The sequence below is a fragment of the Harpia harpyja genome, chromosome 1 (genome assembly GCF_026419915.1).
Source record: "Harpia harpyja isolate bHarHar1 chromosome 1, bHarHar1 primary haplotype, whole genome shotgun sequence".
NCBI classification, from domain to species: Eukaryota; Metazoa; Chordata; class Aves; order Accipitriformes; family Accipitridae; genus Harpia; species Harpia harpyja.
This window is the reverse complement of record NC_068940.1, coordinates 45928542-45950403: the sequence shown is the minus strand read 5'-3', so window position 1 is coordinate 45950403 and position 21862 is coordinate 45928542. Positions and strand designations below refer to the sequence as shown.

Sequence of the window (21862 nt, the reverse complement as noted above, 5' to 3'; positions counted from 1 at the left end):
CGGCTGAAGCGGTTCGATGCCTTCCCCAAGACAAGACCCTGGAGGACTTTCGGGTCAAGACGTGCGGGGGCGCGCTGGGTGAGGGCGGCCGGGGGCCGGCGGGCGGGCCCGGGCCTCGCCGTGGGGCGGCGGCCGGCGGGGGGGCCTTGCGGGCCGGCGCTCGGCGGCGGCGGGCGGGCTGAGGCGGGACTGAGGCGAGGCGAGGCGCGCCCGGCGGGGCTGACGGCGGTTCTCGTCTCCCCGGCAGTGACGGTTGTCAGCGGGCTCATCGTGGTGCTGCTTTTCTTCTCGGAGCTGCAGTACTACCTCACCAAGGAGGTGAGTAGCGGCGGCGGCGGCGGCGGCGGGGGGCCGGCCCGGCCCGGCCCGTCCCGGCCCGTCCCCGCCTCGCGGTGCTGCTTCTGGCCGGGGCGGCCCTGCGGCCCGGGGCGGCCTGCCGTGCCTCCGCCCCCGCGCCGAGCCGCCGCCTCCTCCGCCGCCTGCTGCGGGCTGCCCACGCGGCAGCTTCACCCGCCGCAGATCTGCGTGGGGTTTTTTTCTTTCTCCGAGCTGGTGGCCTTGAGGCCGGGAGCGGGCTGCCCTCCCCCGAAAGCCGCTTGGCGCCAAGGGTGGCTTGTGGCTTCCTGTAACGCTGTGGCAGGAGAGCGTCTCAGAGTCTCTTCTCGCTGTCTCTGCCGCCTACAAGCAGGCAATACAAAGGAAAGCAAGCAAGCAAGCAAGCAAGCGCGAGAGCCCCCGTGCCCACCGCAGGTTCTAAGATTCCCAAGTTACTACCTTTCTTAAAAAAAAGCGTTAGAAACGGCAAGCGCTTGGCTACGGTGGGAGGCAGCAGCTCAGGTGTCTCTTGAATCCCACGTCTTAAAAATCAGCTGGTGAGCCAGAGCAGTCGAGGGAAAGAAAGAGGCCTTTTGATTGTCTTCCAAGTGAAAGAGGACTCTCTGTTTTTCCCTTGTGCCTAGGTTCATCCGGAACTGCGCGTTGACAAATCAAGGGGAGCTAAACCGAAGATCAGTCTCGATGTTATTCTTCCGCACGTGCCTTGTGCTTGTGAGTCAGCCTTCTGAACGTTGGGGATAATTTTCATACTTGCCGAGGGCCCGACAGGCTCGGTGTGCCCGGTGCTTCCGAGTGCTGCACTGCTGCTTGGGCCACGGACAGGGAGGAATTGGTGATCCCTGGTGGTTACGCAGCGATTCCAGGCAGGCCCGCTGAGCGCTTAAACCAGCGCTTCCAGGCAGGCTGTATTCTGTTTCGAGATGATACGTGAGGCTAAGGTATAAACCCGCTTACGTTTCTGTTTGGTGTGGTACTTTGTCAGAGAGCTCGGTCATACTGAAAAGGCTGGCACAGCGTTCGGTGTTCGCTTGGGACTCGAGATTTGACTGTACTGTTGCTGAAACACTTTAGAGTCTCCTTTGGAAGTTACTTGGCGAGGCGCAACTTTTCCGTGGTTTTTGTACTTCAGTTCTGACTGTAGCGCCAACGCCACGTGATAACCTTTCTCCCAAGTTTTTAAAATCGGAGTGAGCGTTAGTAGTCGGATTACCTTTTAACTAAATTCAAAACAAAGCTGCAGGGTGAAGTGAGGGAAAATTTTGCAAGTCTTCCTGCGTACCGCTGCGGTGCACGTTATCCGACTGTCCGCTAATCTTCCCTGCCTCTTGTTCTGTTGCGGTAATTCCTTTGGGTAGTGCGTTGGGCTCTAAAGGTAGTGAGTCTGACTTCCTTGTGACCACCCGAGATATTGTTGGTCTTTGCCTTCCTCACGTTTAAAAGGGCGCGGGAAGGCCAGAGAGTTTGGAAGCCCCTGCTGTTTTGTGCAGAGAAGCTGTCAGTCTTCTAAGGGAGCCTGTAGCATGTAGCCGGCAAGCGCATCACGGTGCTTCGATACCAGGCCGAGACCCCAGACCTTCTCAGTCTTCTTTGTGAAGAGGGGTCACGAGGAAGTGTGGTGATGGTGAAGGGGGAAGGGTGAGGGGGTAGAGGTAGGAGGCAGCTTTCAACCAATTTGAAGCTTAACTCCTGTACTCCTGGCAATGGTTATGGGCTTTGAGGGGTTTGGTTTTGGTTTCTTTTGCCTTAAGTGCATTACCTTTCAGGGTAACGCTTTCTGGGCAGCTGGAAACAGTCCTTCTGGTGCACCAAACCCGACCCCGTATTTGGAAGGGTCGTTCAGGGTGCTGCAACGTGCGTTTTATTCCCTGTACGTCACTCGTCCCCAGCCATACGCGCTCTTCCGCTTTGGCACGTTCTTATCGCCCTCGCTGAAAGAGTCTGTATTTTCACTGGCTGAATGCTTCCTCAGCCTGCCGCAGGCCATAACAAATGTGTGTTTATAGACCACTTTCCTTGCTCACTGATTTCAGAGTTGAGCATCGATGCCAGGAACGTAGCAGGAGAGCAGCAGCTGGATGTAGAGCACAATCTGTTTGAACAACGTTTGGATAAAGCTGGCAATCGTGTGACCCCGGAGGCCGAGAGCCACGGTAAGGTGCTATTCTGCCTTTCTTGGGTGGACGCTCTCGTTGTCTTTCCATCACCGTATGCCTGTTTTGAGATTCACGGGAACAAGTGACAGCTGAAGAGCATTTAAAGACCACAAGCTTTTGAAGAGTTTATAGCACGCAACTCTATTAAACTGGCAGATGGGGCGAGCTCCTGTTATACTGGCAACTTTTGCGAGGCAGATCTTTGCCTAGTCCCTCTGAAATTACGACGAGGACTCACGGATGCATTTCAGGAGTAAAGCTGCTGCATGAATGGTCTTTTACGACTAGGCATCAAGCAGCTGTTCTGGCAAAACTTGGCTTGGGTTGTGCCTTTAAATCGCGGTGGGCTGGCAAATGGGACGACCTGGTTAGAGGAAAGAGCCTCTCTCCAGGGAAGGCTCCAGTGACTCGACCCTTAAGCCCAAGCTTGCACCTTACTACGTTTACTTTGTGTGTGTTAATGCCTACCTAGATAAATATATTTTAGTTGGTTTATCGGTTACAGGTTGTTGTAAGCGGTCCTTGGCTACGTAAACCTCTCCTTTACATTCGTTTCGTGTTGTGACTCATCGTTGCGCTTCGATACAAACCAGAAAGGGTTCTGGCAAAGTGTTGCAATGTAACAGTAATACTGTCCTGACTTTTCCTTTCCAAAACACGAGCTCCTTATTACTTTTTCGGGGAGATGGTGTAGTTCTACGTGTCGGCGTGAACTGAATTTGTTGATTTGTATCACTCGGATTGAACTTTTCTGTTCTTGAAGTTGCAAGGCTAAACTAAGCCAAGAGCTGAACGATTGGTAGGTACGGGAGTTTCTCCTGCTGCCACGGGAATGTGGTGATAGCGCTGTTACTGCTGTGTTCGCTTAGCAGCCTTTCTGTATTCAGAGGTTGTGGCGTTACAAATGTAATGCCCGGGGACAAAACCAGCTTTTCTGTATCTAATTCTCTGTTAACGCATGTAGGCCTCCTGCCTTACTTGTGTTGCCAGTCTCCATTGGCATTACTCCGTCGGAACCGGTTGCTCTGGCTCCTTGTGTAATCAATGGAGAGGAGGAGAAACTCGTAAGGAGCAAACGGTCTCGCCTGGAAGAGGCATTTCAGAAGAGATCAGATGCATTGCAGGCAACAAGCAATTTCTTCCGCTGTCTGGAAAAAGCACGCGGCTAGTTTGGTTTCCATCACCCGTGTTGCAGGTTAGGTCAGAAGTATCCACCCGTCTTCATTAAACTCTGCGATTATCAGTTTCTATTAGTAACGCTGACCTTCAGTCAGTTACTTAAATGGCAGCTGTAGCAGTATTGACCTTAAATTTAGTAAAGCATACCCAAATTTTACGGAGTAGCATCTGGAGGCTTCTCCTAATCATAGTTACATTAAGATAGTTAATAGCTGGATGATTTCTATGGTAGGTTGCATTCTGTGCTTGGGATGTCGTCTTACTCCTTTCCATTGAATGACAAGACATGATTGAATTCTTTATTGGTGGTTCTTATCGTTTCCTTCCTTTTACCGTGGACAGAGTCTTCCAATTTCACGTATCGTATCTGCGTGCAAGTTGAGGACCGTGTCAGCGGCAAGAAACCCTGCGGTGTAGAGTTCTATGCACTGCAGTTTCTTTATAGTATCCGGACTGTGTGCATTCCCTCTGGATGCTGTCTCTGCGACAACTCAACAGGCAGCTACTGATTCCATTTAAAAAGCTGTTGCTGGTTGCTGTGTCTTGAAAGACTCCGTGTATCGTACAGGTGTTCTTGTTGAAGTGGCGGGAATCGTGGCTTTGACAAAGCGTCGCGATTATTTAGCTGTATTCTTCCTGACGCTGTCTTTGAGTGTAATTACGAGATTAAAAGCCGTACCGCTTTTTGAACAGTGAATTCTTAAGTGCGCTTTCAACTGCTTTGAATGTTGCGAGCTTTAGAAAGAAAGTCTCGCACGGTTGTTTACTAAAGGGGATATTTTCCTAAAAGCTCTTATTTGCTTGAGCGTCACTGCCATAAAGTATGTGATTAAAGAAATAAGGGTAATGACTGATTTTGATGCCCGTTTCATAGTTTCCAACTAAAATCTCTTTTTTCTGTGGCTAGTACGAAATACAGACGTGTTTAATGCTCGCTTCCGTCCGCCTGTTATACCCCCCAGTCTCAACAGACAGGGCCCTGATAACGTTTTATCCCCTCAGCAGTGTCTGACTATGTACCTTGTCCCCTTCCCCAGCGTTAGTGATCCAAGGAGCCACCTTTTCAAGGCTTATAGAGGGGAGTGCAGCCACGCCTGGATAGCGAGCCTTAGAGGGCTTTTGTAACGCAAGAGACTTGGTCCTGTCCTTCAGGGTTTGTGCGTTGAAACGGCCTGCTTTTAAGGGGGCCTCTTATTATAAGAGCCAATGGTTTTGTCCCTCTTCAGCCTTCTGCACGTAAGACCATGAATTCCCATGAGTTCGTGCCCCAGCCGTACTGCGGCTGCGCATTCAGCACACACATGGCACAGACGTTGTCAGAATCGTTAAGTCACGAAGAAGGTAGAAATTCCTTGGAGACTTCTAGTGAGCAGGGGTTAACGTGTGTGCCTTGTCAGCATTGTCATCCTGGAGGACTGGGTGCCAATTTTCCATTCGGGAGACTCTGGCTCTGATCTTGTTTCACAGCAATGTGTAACCGTGTTCCCTACACGTCTTGGGACAGGATTGTGCGTTGTGCACTGTTGCCTGCTGTTGCCTGCTATTTAAAATTTTGTTTGTGTAACAGGTCCTGTTACAATTGCCGCCATTTACTGTGCGACATTGTCTGAAGTAGACAATGTTTTAGCAAAGCCTTTAGGCAAGTAACATCTGATCAGCGCTCCAGCGAGGCTTACAGATAGCCAGTTCTTGGTATGGAGGGTGCGTTTGAGAAGACAAATGCCACTCTGCTTCTTGGTCTTACTTCGCACCTCAACAGGCTCTGCGCATACCGTTCCGGGTGGGCTTTGGGTGCAGGACGCGCAGCTTCCGACACAGAATCGTTGCGTTCGTGTGTGGAACAGTTATTGCGCCCAGAACGGAACAAGAGTACAAGATAGCGTTTCTAGTCACGCCTCGTCGCTTTGCATCTTCTTTTGTCTTGGAGCTGGGGAAAGAAGAAGAAAAAGTGTTTGATCCAAGTTCTTTGGATGTGGGTCGCTGCGAGAGCTGTTACGGGGCAGAGTCGGAGGACGTGCGGTAACCTTTACACCTTTTTGTATCTTCTTAGCACTTGAATTAATACAGTTATGTTGCACGCGTGTTTTTTTCGAAAGTGTCTATGAAGGTCTGTGCAATGAAATCCTCCTGGGCCCGTGTTGAGAGAATGATGAGAACCGTTGTGGTTTTGGTCTGCCTTTGGAAGCTGTGCTCACGATTGTTAAGACCGTGCAGAGTTAGGTTGTCTAGTTTGTGCACGTGCCTGTTTAAGGGCAGCGCAAATTGCACTACCTTTGCAGCAGCACAAAGGCTGTATCTCATCAAACGGCATCTTTTCTGGGGTTATTTGGTGTCCAGAGGGGAGCCGTGTAAATTATTTCACCGTTACGTGAGCCGTCTTGGAATGAAACCTGGTTATGGCTTTGCCTTCTCACTTCTGCTGCAGGCTTTGCATCCTTACGGGAGCGAAGACCAGGCATTTATCGCTCGCACGAACAACGGGTGTCATTTGGTGTTTCTCATTCCTCCTACCTGCAAAGAATTCTTCTGTAAGAATGGATCCGTGGTAGCCCATAGGTTCTGGACTGTCCCTCGCTCTTATTGTCTCTGTAGTGACTTGGTCTGTCCCATCTGTCAAGTTGCGTCCTTCCGCAGAGGTGTTTGCATCTTGAGGGATTCATGATTCCAGGCTTCAGCTTTTTCTTTGGTCCAGAAAAAAACACAGAAGCAAAGAAAGAAAACTCAGTCTCCATCAGTCGAGGACGCCGTTTCAGCGTGGAGGAGATCCAAATCCTCTGGCGGATCACCTGTACAGTATTCCTTCCACAGAGGGTGTTTGTGTGAGCTCACTCTTAACTTCTGTCCCAAAGTAGCGTCTGCCGGGGAATTAACCGTTTTCATCCCCACACTGAATACCGGAGGCTGAGATTCTTATTTCATCCTCAGCAGGCTTTCCTTTTTACGCTGGTAAACTCCTTTCGGAGTTTGGTTGTCTCGGTGCTGAAAGACGCAAGGTCTCACCCGTTTCTGTGCAGACGGACAAGCAGTTTTGCAGTTGTATCAAGCTCGTTTTGGAGACCGCAAACGTGACGTTTCCGTTTGTCACTGGGCTATAATCCGCCAGAGCTCAAGTCGTACCGGTTGCTGGGAATGCCTAAGCTTTGTCAAGCAGCCACCTGGAGGCTCTCCGTACCTTCCATAGCTTCTCCGTACCACAAAACCTGCTGTTGTAGAAGCCCCGCCAGGGATGTAGCATGTGGCAAAGTGGATCGAAACTGCTGTGTGAAGGATTCAGAGGCCCATCTCTGAGGAGGTGTAAGTCTATGACAGTTATTGGTTAGTCATGCAGAGCGTTGAATATACGTGAACGGTCTTCCGAAACAAACAAAAAAGGAGGTTACTTAACCTCCTTTGAGGTATGTCGTCCAAACATAGGTTCCTCCTGCCCCCCCATCCTTCCAGGTATTCGCCTCTGTTGGGATCTTGCAGCAGAAGGAACAAAACAGCCTCGTGGTACGCTGCCTTCTCTGTGCATCAGGTGTGACAAAAGCAGCACAGGACCGATTAAGAACAAAAACTTGTTACCCAGCTTTGAATGTTAACATGTTGTGAATGTAAACCTCGAGTGCACTTCTGGATAGCTTTGGTTGCTCCTAAAATGACCTTTCTGTTCCCTTAAGAACTGGGAAAGAGTCTAAATATAACCAGCATTGTTATCTGGCGTGCTGCTTTAGAGCTCACTTAACGTATATGGGCATGCCACTGTGTTTTTCCTTTTAGCGGTTAATGCCTGCATTTTTGTTTCTCTGTAGATGATTGCTTGTCCATATATTAGCCCTTTGGCTAGCTAGGGAGTCATTTTATATAGCCTAGAAAGCACACTGGCAAAGCTGTTGCTCTTCCCCTTTTTGGTACGAGTTTTAAGCGCTGCTCTGTCTGAATCTCTGTGTCTTTTCATTGTAAGGATCGGAATATTTCTCTCTTCTCTCCTGCTCTGCTCGTTTTTGCAGTGCACGCTGTTGAGAGTCAGTGTTGCTGTATCCTTCCCCCCCGCCCCGCCCCGCCCCCAACCCGTTTTACTACAGAGCTAACCAATTTCTGTTACTTGCTGTGCGCATAAATCTCCTTTGGGAGGAGCTGTTGATCTAGGCTGGGATCGGAGAAGATTTCCTGAAAGCTGAAAGGAGAGCCGTGCCAGGTCACTCTTCTGTGGTAAAGGAGGTCACCAGATGGAAAAGGTTGAGAATCTTTGTCTTAAACGATTTTAACATATCAGCGTTGGAGATAATGTGCTGGGGGATTATTAGTTGCTCTGTGCAGATAATGTAATTGAGGAGGACGTGGTGACGTGTTGGAGCGACTTCTGCCTCTTGAAGTCCGATGGGGTGATGATCTCACTTAATCTCATTTGTACAACAGGCTAGAGAATTTCTCCTGGGAATTCGTGCACCAAGCCTGCTAATCTCGGAATGCTCAGTAGGAGTTTTTCCGAGGGTTCGTTAAGCCATTGGATTTTTTAAAGGTAATCATAGAATCATAGAATAGTTTGGGTTGGAAGAGACCTTTAAAGGTCGTGTAGTCCACCCGGCCCGCCCCCTTCCCCGCAGTGAGCGGGGGGACATCTTCAAGTAGATCAGGTTGCTCAGAGCCCCGTCCAACGTAACCTTGAATGTTTCCGGGGATGGGGTGTCTACCACCTCTCTGGGCAACCTGTTCCAGGGTTTCACCACCATCATCGTAAAAAGTTTCTTCCTTATATCTGGTCTGAATCTACCCTCTTTCAGTTTAAAACCATTACACCGTGTCCTGTCACAACAGGCCCTGCTAAAACGTTTGTCCCCGTCTTTCTTATAAGCCCCCTTTAAGTACTGGAAGGCCGTGATAAGGTCTCCCCAGAGCCTTCTCTTCTCGAGGCTGAACAACCCCAACTCTCTCGGCCTTTCCTCACAGCAGAGGTGTTCCATCCCTCTGATCGTTTTTGTGGCCCTCCTCTGGACCCACTCCCGCAGGTCCATGTCTGTCTTGTACTGAGGACCCCAGAGCTGGACGCAGTACTGCAGGTGGGCTCTCCCCAGAGCGGAGTAGAGGGGCAGAATCACCTCCCTCGACCTGCTGGCCATGCTTCGTTTGATACAGCCTGGGCGTACGGTTGGCTTTCTGGGCTGTGAGTGCACACTGCTGGCTTTTCATCCACCGGTACCCCCAAGCCCTTCTCCGCAGGGCTGGTCTCAATCCCTTCATCCTGCAGCCTGTATTGGTAGCGGGGGTTGCCCCGACCCAGGTGCAGGACCTTGCACTTGGCCTTGTTGAACCTCATGAGGTTCACATGGGCCGACTTCTCAAGTGTGTCCAGGTCCCTCTGGATGGCATCCCATCCCTCAGGCGTGTCAACTGCACCGCTCAGCTTGGCGTCATCTGCAAACTTGCTGAGGGTGCACTCGATCCCACTGTCGGTGTCATTGATGAAGATATTAAACGGTATTGGTGCCAGTACGGACCCCTGAGGGACACCGCTTGTCACCGATCTCCATCTGGACATTGAGCCGTTGACCACTACCCTCTGGATGAGACCGTCCAACCAATTGCTCGTCCATCAAACAGTTCACCCATCAAATCCGTATCTCTCCCAATTTAGAGAGAAGGACGTTGTGGGGGACCGTGTCAAAGGCCTTACGGAAGTCCAGATAGACGACATTTGTAGCTCTTCCCTCGTCCACTGGTGTAGTCGTTCCATCACAGAAGGCCACTAGGTTGGCCAGGCAGGACTTGCCCTTGGTGAAGCCGTGCTGGCTGCCTCGAATCACCTCCCTGTCCAACATGTGCCTTAGCATAGCTTCTAGGAGGATCTGTTCCATGACCTTCCCAGGCACAGAGGTGAGGCTGACCAGTTGGTAGTTCTCAGGGTCCTCCTTTCTACCTTTTTTAAAAATGGGTGTCATGCTTCCCTTTTTCCAGTCACCAGGGACTTCACCCGACTGCCGTGCCTTCCCAGATATCACGGAGAGCGGCTTGGCAACTCCATCAGCCAGTTCCCTCAGGACTCTGGGATGCATCTCGTCAGGTCCCATGGACGTATGTATGTTCAGGTTCCTCAGGTGGTCACGAACCTGATCTTCTCTTACAGTGGGAGGGCCTTTGCTGCCCTAGTCTCCGTCTTGCGGTCCACCCCCTGGAGAGGTGTGGGAAGAGAGGCTGCCAGTGAAGACTGAGGCAAAGAAGTTGTGGAGTACCTCAGCCTTCTCCTTGTCCCTTGTAACCAGTTTGCCAGTCTTGCTCATCAGGGGGGTACGCTTTCTTTGACCTTCCTTTTCGGGCTGACATACCTGTAGAAGCCCTTCTTGTTATTCTTTGCGTCCCTTGCCAAGTTCAGTTCCAGCCACGCCTTGGCCTTCCTGGCCCCATCCATCCCTACACAACTGGGCAGCGTCCCTATACTTGCCCAGGATACCTGTCCCTGCTTCCACTGCCGGTGCGTTTCCTTCTTGCCCTTCGGTTTGACCAGCAGGTCTCGACTCATCCATGCAGGTCTCCTGCCTTCCTTTCCTGATTTCTTCCACCTGGGGATCGAGAGCTCTTGCGCTTTACGGAAAGCGTCCTTAAAGATCGGCCAGCTCTGTTCTGCTCCCTTGACCCTGAGGGCAGTTTCCCAGGGGGTCCTATAGACTAACTCCTTGAAGAGCTGGAAGTTTGCTTTCCTAAAATTCAGGGTCCTGACTTTACTCTTCGCCTGACCCGTATCCCTCAGGACTGCGAACTCCACCAGTGCATGACCACCGCAGCCCAGGCTGGCTCCAGTCTTGATGTCACCGATTAGCTCGCTTGCGTCGGTGACCGACAGGTCCAGTATCACATCTCCTCTGGTCGGGCTGTCTGTTACCTGGCTTAAGAAGTTACCCTCAGTGCGCTCCGGGAGTCTCCTGGATTGCCTACAGCTCGCCGTGCTACTTTTCCTGCAGATGTCGAGGTGGTTGAAGTCCCCCAGCAGGACAAGAGCCTGCGAGCACGATGCCTCCTGTAGCGGGAGTAAGAAGGCTTCGTCAGTAGGCTCCCCTTGATTGGGTGGCCTGCAGTAGACACCAACCACGAGGTTGCCTTTGTTGCCTCGGTCTCTAATTCTTACCCTAATCATGGTGATTACAGGTTGAGATGTGATGTTTTGACTCGGTAACGTCTGGTAGAGGGCTCAGGCTCTCGGCTTTGCTCACTCCCTCTCCTCGCTGCAACATTTTCTGTGTTGCTCCCTGCCTCAGTCCCCTTTTCACGATGCATCCTAATGCCGCTCCTCATCTTCCTGCCGCTGCGCTCCTGCTGTAAGATATTTTTCCTTCAGAAAATTCATCCCCAGTTTGAGAATTGGTGTCCTAGCTCACCCTGGAGCAACGTGTTTGGGTAGCTGTGTCTTGGGTTTCTTGCAGCCTTCATGTGTTGATTGAGAGAGTCCTGAGTGGCAGTAAGTGCTGTTTTGCAGGTAAAGGACTGAATTTTGGAGTCCAGGGAGGCTCTGTGGTTGTTCAGGTGAGAAATGCAAGATGGGGCGGAGTCTTCAGATAGACAGCAGTTCTTAAAACGGCGTTACTAAAACGGTGAAGAAAACTAGGTTATATAAAACCAGACAGACTTCTTGACAAACTTAAGAAGTTTTACAGGTCTCTTGATTTTACCTAGCTAGGCACTTAGCTGCAGTTACGGAAAGGAAGGGATGTGTTCATGTTTCTTCAGAAATACCAGTCTCTGGTCCTAGCTGACAGTGTCTTAAGCTCTTCTGTTCTGTTTCTTCTCTAAGCAGGCTAAATAGCCTGTTGTTTTATGTTAAGCAAACTATGGCTAGCTACACGTTTATGTGCGACCTAGGGTACATACGCACGTGCTTGGCATCATCCTCAGTGATCAGAGATAAACCGACCTGCGGTCTGGTGGAACGCTGTTTTAGAAAGTGAACAGGTAAATCGTGCGTTTTGGCAGAGTTGCAACTCATTTATTGGAGAAGAGTTTTATAAAAAACTAATTAATTGGCGTTTTATCTGTGGAAGGCGTGGCGGAGCACTGTGGGGAATTTTTGTTTTGGATAGCCGTAACTGTTAAAGTGGGTCACGCGCGATGTAAACCTAGTGTAACAGGTTAGGTAATGGCTGGTCTTTGTCACGTGCTGCCCTTGCATTTCTCTGGTACTGCTTTCTGGTACTGTAAGATTTGTCAGCCTTACTAGTACTCAGCTCCCACTTCAGAGGCTAACGAATGTGAGACTACCCAAGCGTTAAAGCTGACGTGACTAACCTTACTCTGGAGCGGCTCTGGCTGGAAGAACAGCCTCACATAAAGCAATACTTACATTTTGGCCTGTTAGGTTCTCTGACGTGGCTCATGACCGAAAGGAGGGTGGAACAGGAAGGAGCCATCAACAGAAAGACGGGGGGACAAAGACTGTTTTATTCCTTTGGCAGTAGGTCCAGTTTAAATGCAGATCCACCAGAGCTGGGATCTCTGTAGCGCTTTGTTATTAACTGAAGGTTAGCCTGCTGGTGTCTGTACAAAAGGCAGCGGGACTTGACACTTCACTGACAGCCAAGCCACTTAACTCTTGCCTTAAGCGCAAAAAATACCGCGGCATGAAGCAGGGTGTTGCTGGTAACCGTTAAGAGAGATGGCGTCGCATAATCCCAAGGCCACTTCTCCCTTCTTTCCTTTCCCTGCCCACCGTTTCACATCTATTTCCAAATGTTTAGTGGGAGTTTCTTTTTTAAAGCCAAATGAGTTCTTTGATCCAGTTGCCAGCCCAGGCACACAAACCACTGTGCTAGTGGCAGTGATAGGTCTGCACACTTGTCAGAGACAAGCCACAGGAATATCTGAAGCCAGTGCAGCTCTGAGCTCTTTGTAATGCAGAACCATTGCGTTAACTGCAGTGACTGCAGCCTTAGTTTCTGAGCATTGAACGTTTTAACTGTGAAATGCAAGGGCCTCTCCCTACATCAGAGGCGTTTGGAGGAGTATAGCTTAGGCTTAGCATTTCCTTTTCTGACTGTACGTTCTCTGTTTTGCATGTATATCTCTTTGGGTTTATAAGGGGTTTATAGGGATACAAGTAAAGCTTCTGGTGTTTTATTGAAAGCTGTTAATGGAGAAAAAAAAAAAAAAGAGTTCACAGCACACTCATGTTAAAGAAATGTTTTAAAGGAGAGGCTCGTTCCAATCAGTTGTTCAGCTTTGCAGCTTGTCTTGTGCTAGGCCATATATCAGAAACCCTTCAGGGGAGCAGCATTTCTAATCTTGGTTAATAGCAGCCCTTGGCGATCTGAGTCCATCGGCTCCTCAAATAACAGCCCACGATTTTTGAAGTGTGTTTTTCTTTGCTGAGGTGAAAGAAGGGCGAGGTCTGGCTCCCTGAGCATGTGAATTTACCTGTTAAAATGCGCCACAGCCTCTGGCTCCTTTAAGATGACTGTGTGCCTTTGGGTAAACCTGGTAGGAGCGATACTGAAATTGAGTTGCAAGCTGTATTTTCATCCTGAGACTGATGCTTCTGGCACTGCATAAAGTCATGTAAGTAGCCAACCGAAAGATATCCCGTTGCCCGTATCTTTGCCAGATCCCTCCTGGGGGCACGTGGTGCTGCCGGCGTTGTCATATTGCTGCGTGCAGGAAGGGCAGAGAGGGGGCAGGCCAAATTCCCCAAATCCTAGCACTGGTGAGAGCTCGCCTTGGCCCCACCAGTGGTTTGCAAATACCCTGCTCAGGCCGTGCCCGCAAAGTCTTTTCCTGTCCCTGTGGGTACTCCGGGCAGCCAGTAACAGGGCTGATAGGCAGAGCGCTGAGAGTTGCTAAGATGAGGATGGTTTCTTGAGGGCACTTGGACGTGATATTAAGGCACGTGCTCTGCTCAGTGGTTAGTTTAGATCTGCTGTGCCTCTGGGTTTTACAGTAGTTAGAGGAGTTATGCGTGTCAGGTGGCGACTGAGATAACAGTGAAGTTTTCCTGGCTTGCCCCTGGGATCTTGTTTTTGCCCTAGATTAAGCATACATTCAGGTGAGGACTGAAATACCTGATCTGAAGTAACCCCAAGTTAAAGTTACTTTCCTTCACTGTAGCAGTGGCTAGTCTAAGTCAGGAGGGGAGTTTTATCTATCACATGCCCTACTGGAAGCAAGAGAGAAACGCAGGTGATTTTCTTGCCATTTTAGATCGCAATGGAAATGAGAGGAGCTCCCTTATAAGCTAGCATAAGGTAAATAGATAGGCTCGTTATTGCAGTCTGAACTACGTTGTTAAACTACGTTTCAATTACAGTTGACAATCTGCAGAGCTTTGGGCTTGACAATGTAAGTGTTCCCAAGACGGTGTTCTGGTTCTCTTGGTCTGTTTTCCTTCTGGATTTCCCTCCCTTTGCCACGTTGAGATCCTAGTGTACTGATCCCGGCCGGATTTGGCTTTATGGCTCTGGGCGGGCAGAACCTGGGACCTGCTTTCACACAAGGCTCCGAAGTATGTTCTGGGACATCTGCGTGTTGCTTGGCAAGGCTGTTCCCCTCTTCCAGAGAGCGCCTTGCTCCTTAATCTGTGCTTCCTGGTTTTCTAGGGTTGGCATTTTCACAACTGCTTCTGGATCTGTTGGAGTTTGCCTTGTGCTGGGAGGAAAGCAGATGATACCTGTACCTGTGCCACCGAGGTGCTGACAGCATGGTTCTATGGCAGGGAGAGGAGCGGGCGGGAGAGCCTGCTCTGTAGATGAGAGGGAGAGGCAGCGGGATCTGGGGATTTCCAGCAGGAGAAGGAGAAATTCCACATCTTGGAATCTCCCATGAATAAAAAAGAAGAGCAAGGGCTTTGGAGTTTACTGTTAGGAGGCGCAGAGTAAGGGAGGACCTGTCTCTGTCCCAGAGCCACACTCAGAAACATATACAAGTAATTAACTTTAGTCCCCTTACCTTGCCCCGTGGATGCTGTGCAGTTGTTTGAGTTATTAGCATTTCTGTTTCAGATCAATATGACGCACTATATCGAGCATCTCTCGTTTGGGAGGGATTATCCAGGCATTGTGAACCCTCTGGACGGGACGGATGTCGCTGCGCAGCAAGGTAAAAGCCTGCTGAGAGAAGTCTCTTTTTAAGTGTCCCTATTAGTAGGTGTTAGAAGAGAACAGGAGCAAAGTTCCCAGTCTTCCACGAGAACCCTGACAGCGTTGCGTAAAACATGGACTCCTCCACGTTGTGCTCTTTCTGGAACAGCTGCCTCCATTCACGTGGAACAAATGTGCCAATGTGTTTTGATTCTGTGACCTTTCTGAAAGATCTGTCTTTTCAGTGTTCGTGGAGGCACGACAGCAGGTACAGCACATCGTTATTAAGCGCCTGCATCAGGTGTAGTTCAGGAGGAGCCCTGTCTAGCTAGTGTGCACAGTAGGAGGTAACCAGAAGATGCAGGAGAGAGAAAAAATAGTTGGTGGAGAGTCATGTCGTGGTGTCTGCCTGACGTTGGTGTACCCAACAGTAGCAGCTGAACAGCTGCAGTGAAGTTGAAATAGTGCTGATCTTTCCTAGATAGCTCCAGTTTGCTGGCTTGAGAAGGAAGGGCAATTCTGTCCTCATGCTGCTGCTGCTCAAACTCTAATCTTGGTTTATTCACGCAAGCCTGCTTGTGTGCATTTTCCGTGAAAGATCCTGACCGCACCTCTTTATATGCCACTGCAGAGATTAGTCATTTTTTTAGATCCGCTGAAGTCTGCAAAGTGTTAAAGAATTCTCAGTCATGGGTTTCTCTAGGTTTGCTCTATTAACAACTCAGAGTTGGGCCACCGCCACAGTGAATGGCAACCCTCCAAAAGTTTCTCAGTCTTATATACCTTTTTACCACCCATTATCCCAGTCCAAAATCTGTGTAAGTTTCCAGTCGAATCTCGGTTCCCAGGTCTTATCGTTCATCAAAGCCCTTTAATTAGTTCTTGCCTCAGCGCTCTCGTCTTGGCTGGTCCCAGTTCTCATCTTTGAGATTTCAAGGTCCGCCTCGGGGCAGTCGTCTCCTGTTCAGTTTGCCTTCAAGTCCCATCTCTGCACAACTCTGAGAAACCCTCAAGTTGCTCCATTAACTATTACACATCTATCTCTACAAGCTCTGCCTGTTTTGCCAGCAAAGCACCTGCTTCTTGCTGATTTTTCGTCTTTTGTTCAACCTGTCTCTACGGATTAGCTTGACTAGGTTTTAAACCAATCCTTGGCTGGGGCTATACAGGGGGGCAGGCTGGAAACACTGTTCGTGGCCTGTTGAGCAGCTCTGTTGCATCTCCTATTTTCCAGGTAACTCATTCTATTATTAAATCTGTTGACTTATTCTACGCAAAGTTTGTGCTAATAAAGCTTGGAGAGAGAAGTCGTTTGCTTTGAGGTGGTGGTAGGATTGTTGATCCTACCTGAATCCGTTCTTTTAAATTTTTCCACCATCGATTTTAATTCTTGGACCCAAATCAAAGGATGGTGCTTAAAATCAAATACAGAAAAATGAAGAGGCGTGATAATGCTCGATACGATCGTGATGCCCTAGTTTTTCTGAGAGGGGGCCTGTAGCTGGCTGGTAAGATTCTCTCTGTAGGCTGCAGCTTTCCATCCTGGGCCTCGGAGAAGCAGTTGGCACATTCTTGAGGAATTAGGACTGAAGACGTGCCCTGGAAAAGAAGTGGGAGAAGCAGATTGCAGGTCAGATTTACGTTTACTGCAGACCAGCTAAAGATCTTATATATGAGAATGAATAATCTTCTCCTGTTAGGGAATTTCATAGAAAACAGGTTTTCAAAGCGACTCCTGCCTTTCGTTATCCTTAAGAGAACTGACGGAACAGGCTGGTCTGAGGCAGCAGGAGGAGTTCTCCTTCTTTTTTTTTTTTTTTTTTTTTTTTCTTCTCCTCACTGATCCAGGTCTTCCTTTTCATCTCCTGATACTACAAAACCCATGCTTCTACAGGAATAAACTGCGGTGTTAATTGACGTTGATAGAGGATTCTCATTTAGAGTATGTTTTCTTAGGGCTATGCTGTTAAATATAAAGGTTTTCATGTGCTAGAGTAAGAATTTTCAAGAAGTTGTACTGGTGAGACTATAGCAAGATAACTGGTTTGTTAGAAAGTTTTCCATTTAGTCAAGGCCAAAATGCCAGTAGTTTTGGTTTTGGTTTTGGTTGGAACAGGAACGAGATTCACTTTGGCAAAAGGAAAACTCGTGTCAGGCGTTAACTTTACTGTCCTTGAAAACCTCCAGGAGCTGTTGTGCAGAAAGATGTTCCCTGACAAGTTGAACAAAACCAGCTTGTGTTTACCGAACGTGTCGGTTAAGCTTCGCAGCTCTTCACCGGTTATTAATTGTGTCTCTCTGTCTTTGCTTATAGCTTCCACGATGTTTCAGCGTTTTGTCAAAGCGGTCCCCAGGGTGTATATGAAAGTAGATGGTGAAGTAAGTACCTTTTTTCCCTATTGCTTTGGCAAGTGAAAGCCTTCAGACTTTCTCCTCATATTCTGACGCTGACCATATCTGGCCTCTGGTGGAAGCGACACAATCTGTTTGACTTTCTTCAGATCACCACCCCAGCAAGAATAACAATTTCTATGGTGTAATGTTACCTGTAATGTTACAGCAGCGACGAAGCAGATTTCTGCGTCTTCCATCCCACCTAGATCAAAGTGACCACGCCACTTTGATCATGTTCCCCCACGAATCCCTCATAGTGCATGCTCAGGAGAAGTCAAAGCAGCAGGGAGATCCTAAAAATGTTCTTTGGAGAATAACCCAAGATCAGCTTGTCTCCGATTTAAAAACTCCTTTAGCCTCCAAAAGAGCGTGGTCGGATTTCCAGCCCTGCTTTCAGAATATGCCCTTCTTTTGGGACAGGTAGGAGAAATAAATTACCGAGGAGATACCAGGGTGAGACGAAGATCCTGCGAACACAGACAAACTTATGCTCTCCTCTGAAGCCAGCCTGAGGGAGCAGAAAGAACTGTGATTTCTTTCATTGGTTTGGAAGCGTTCACGTGGGTTGCCATCATCATTCTGTAGGGGATCTCCAGAGAACCTCTTTTTAAAAACCAAACCAAACCAAACCAAACCTGGCAGTTATCATTATTTGGGCCCCCGTAGTCTTAGGGCAGCAGAATGATGTAAGCTGTTACGTTTCTTTTGCAAAGAAAACACCAGTAGAGGCAGCAGCTTGACTGTTGTGCAGACTTCACCGCCAGTGCTACCCAGCGTACTTACCTAAGCCTAAGTGAGGAAGAGACGGGTGCCACGTGCCCCAGCAGCTCTGTGAACATTCACGTACAAGACGGCTTAGCTCCCTAGCTGTCTCCCAGGTTTTGGTGCTGTATCTTCTACGCTGCATGGGTGGTCCGTGCCCAGCTTCCCTTTAACACCAAACCAGTTTCCTCTGAGGTGAAACCCAAGTGTGTTTCTGGGGCTCGTTCAGCGCAAGGACTGATCTACCTGTGGATGAAACTACGCCACATTTTGACTCCCTTGTCCTACGCAGTTTTATAACGCTGTGCAAACCCCACAGCACTGGGAACCCTTACCACCTCAGGCTCTTCACCCAAACGCATCCCGCTCTCGGGCAGGTACCACATATCCTTGCAATCGGAACAACATACTACTGCACATCCACGCAGCCTTCATGTTTGCTTTCGGCGCTCTGAAATGTGAATCACTGGCAGATTATTAGTTATGTCGGAGGCTGCGTAGGAGCCACAAATCTGAGGAGCCACACGGCCACGGTAGGTACAATGCAGACCTTCAAGCGAAGCTATCCTAGAGCAGCGTGGGCAGAGCGGTCTGAGAGAAGCCATTGAAAGGTAGGCATAGTTTGTATTTCTTCACCTGCCCTAAAGATTGAAACTGTTTGTGAGACTTGGTTCTCATGTGATAAATCCTTATGTGGACCACTCTTTCTTCAGTCCCCTGCCTAGAAAGGACAAAAAGACCCGTCTGTTCTTTCCTGGAAGTTGGGTGGAAGTTACTTGCTATGAGGTGATATTGGGAGAACCTTCAGACCATGTTTGAAGCTCATTCTGCTTGGGTTCAGGATGCCTCTGCAGTTTTTGTGGATGATTGAAATTCCTGAAGTACAAAGGATAGTTAGTCGGAGCCCTGTTCTTAGGGCCACCTCCCAGTATCCCATGGCTTCTGTTTCTCTTGATGCGATCTCGCACGCTACTGTAGAGCTGCTGTTCAGTTTTCAAAGGACTTCTCCTGTCAAAAGAGTTGCTTTTTATTAGTCACCGGGAGGGGAATCCATGCAGACCGTGATGCTCAGACTTAGGGTAATTATGGATCCAAGTGTGCTGCCAGATGGATGCCAGGGGCTGTGTTATGCATTCAGTACTTGGAACCCCGAAATGTGGAATTTGGTGAAGAAACTGGATAGTATCTTTCTCAGCTTGGATCGTAATTTGTGTCAGATAGCTTATTAGGGATAATAACGTCATTTTAGGGATAATGTCAATAGGGGAACATAATGTCATTTTACAGAAACCCAACTGATTTGCTCTAAGAATAGGACTGGTATGGGCAACGGGTAGAAGAATGGCAGGGTGCAGGAGAATGCTGCAGGGTGATCTTCGTTTATATAAAGATGGGCAATCTGTGTCCTTCTGCAGCCCTGGCACTCTCCTGCCTTTATGTATTACTTCCGTTTTTCTCACTCTTGCATATATATATGGCTTTCTCCTACCGGTGCTGTCTCCGGAAGCATGCTTGGGTGGACTGCATTTTGGTGGAAGGTGACGTGGACTTGGGGTTGAGGTCGAGAGGAACAGCTTGTGCCGTTACTTGCCAGCAGAGACCAAAACAGTCCAGCCTGGGGACTGATGCATCACTCATTCTTTGGGCTAGCTGGGGCTTTAACTGATAGCCTGTAGGAAAAATAGACTCGATCCTGATGGTGCTTTTTTTATGACCCTTTGTAAGCACTGTCAGTGCTTACACAAGTGAGTGGGCAGGGCTACACTGCTACGGTTCACTGAACTCATGTTTTAGTAGCCTTTCCTGTTCCTCGCTAACGAAACGACGTTTGCTGTGTTTGTTTCCTGCTAGGTGGTAGGGACTAAGCCGTTTTCAGTTACACGACATGAGAAGATAGCCAACGGGCTACTGGGAGACCAGGGTCTGCCTGGTGTATTTGTGCTATATGAACTTTTGCCCATGGTGGTCAAGCTGACAGAGAAACACAGGTAAGAGACATTTCAATCTACGTCATCACCCTCCATTGATTTTTGCCATTTTGCATAGCTTAAGGCTCCATCCTCGCTTAGACGCGACAGTGCAAATGCCTGAAAGCCATCCGAGCCCCTTCCCAGTCGGTGGAGAGGAAGAGGCACTCCCGGATGCCCTTCTTCTCCGTGTGAACATCTGAAAGGGATTGGGGCTTTTCTGCTACTACCTGAAGCATATTAATTCAACAAGCCATTTGAGGACGATTCTTTGAGCAGAGCACCTCCATTTTCCTGCTGAACTGCTGGAGTAGGTCCACAGTGCAGGCAGACACAACAGTCACAGGGGGAAGGGGCTTCAATCCGTTATCTGTAGCAACAGAACTTCAGGCGCCGAGGCTTCCTGGTGAAAACACCCTTAAGGTGTAACTTGATGGCTTCAGCGGTATGCTCGGCTCACTTGCCAGAGCTGAGCACCGTGTACTTTACTCGCGTAAATCTTACAGGCATTTTGCCCTGAACACCTGCGAAGATTCACCTCCTCAGGGAGACCAGGGCGTACCAGAGCCATAAAAGCACGTGGAAGAGGAGTCTGGCGACTGCTGCTACTGCCAGTACCGCCGTCAAGGGATGCAGTAGGGTTCAGGAGCTGGGATGTACATTCTTACACTGATAAAACAAGCGTCCACACTGTGCTTAGGTCTCCGACTCGGTCCGATACTGGGATCGTGATTAGCACGGCATAGCAATAGGAGACTAACGGTTGCCTGAAGGCTGTAAGCTCTGGCGCTGCCTCAGATCCCCGGAGGCGAGGCAAGAGGAGTAACAGTACCTCCACTCGCCGAAGCAGCGGGTTTGCTAGATGTTTGACTACACCAAGGGGTGGAGTGTGACTGTTCACTCAACTCCTGCTCAGATTTTGGCTAGCCCAGCTCACGCTAAGGCCTGATGTATGCTGGGAGCAGCGCCTTTGGGTTGAAGGGAGAGCACCAGGTAGGCAGCACAGGTGGCCAGAAAGAGCTAAAGGGCCATGATGCAGCCATTAGCACCTGCAGCTGGCTGTCTCCTGCAGCCAGCATCTTTGCCTGGCAGTATTGTCAGAATCTGCTGACTTTTGGAAATGGTATAGACCAGACTTCCAAGCTGGAAGGTATAAAACATCAGCTTAGCCAAAAAGCCTTTGAAGGAGATTCAACAGCAGCTGGACTGCTGAGGCTTTTGTGCTTCACAGTGTGATACAGGGGACGCCCGCACGGTGACGCAGGAGGAAGGATGAGCACTCCCACTAGGGAAAAACAAAGTCTTTTTTTGGTGGGTTTTTTGTCTTTTTTTTTTGTCGTGCCCCCCCCCCCCCCAATCCCGCGACTTTAAGTGTTACGGGTTGTAAGTTATGAAACGTCATGGCTTGAGTAGTGCCTCAGTGAATTCACATAAGAGAGTAGTCCGGGCAAAGGGGACCGAGCCCTGTTTGTCGTGTGTGTGTGTTGTATTTCTTCACGTGCTCATGAAATAAAGCTTAATTCACAGAGTTCGTTGTCCTGTAAATTTGAACTTTTCTCTGCCATGCCGGTTTTTCTCTCGCTGCTTGCAGTCTGTCCCGTTCCTGCTGCAAAACAGGGAGCGAAAGCTTCAGTCGTTCCACCTATGTATGCCTGGGTTTCGTACTAGATGGGAACTCCTGCTCCAGGGGCTGAAGTTGGAGCTTTTCGTAGAAAGTTCCAGCTCTTCAGTTGGCTTCCCTGGGCGATGGACCTTTTCCACCGTCCCTGCGGTCCCACCCTTCTTGCCCCAGTGGCCCCAGACCCCGCCATCCGACCCTCTGGGCTTTCCTCGCGCTCCTTCTCTCCCAGACTGCACCGGGAGCGCTTTTTGCCCCCAGCGTTCTGCGGGGCCCTTAACGGTCTCTGAGCGGAACGCGCTGGAGCGAAGGGCTGCCGGGGCGGCCTCTCCCCCGCACCCTCAGCGAGCAGCGAGGAGAAGCGAGAAGGGAGAAGGGAAGCGCTGCCACAGAGCGGCCCCGAGCGAGCCCGGCTCTCCC

General features: G+C 49.5%; 1 protein-coding gene across 1 annotated transcript; it reads left to right on the top strand.

Moving 5' to 3' along the window:
- Positions 1–16: 16 nt before the first annotated feature.
- On the top strand, positions 17–21148 carry LOC128149903 (endoplasmic reticulum-Golgi intermediate compartment protein 3-like). Its single transcript, XM_052805904.1, is given in 8 exon segments — positions 17–78; positions 195–318; positions 960–1047; positions 2367–2486; positions 9603–9850; positions 14624–14720; positions 17016–17080; positions 19709–21148. Coding segments are annotated over 8 exon segments (945 nt in total). The 3' UTR covers positions 19850–21148.
- The last annotated feature ends 714 nt before the right edge of the window (positions 21149–21862 follow it).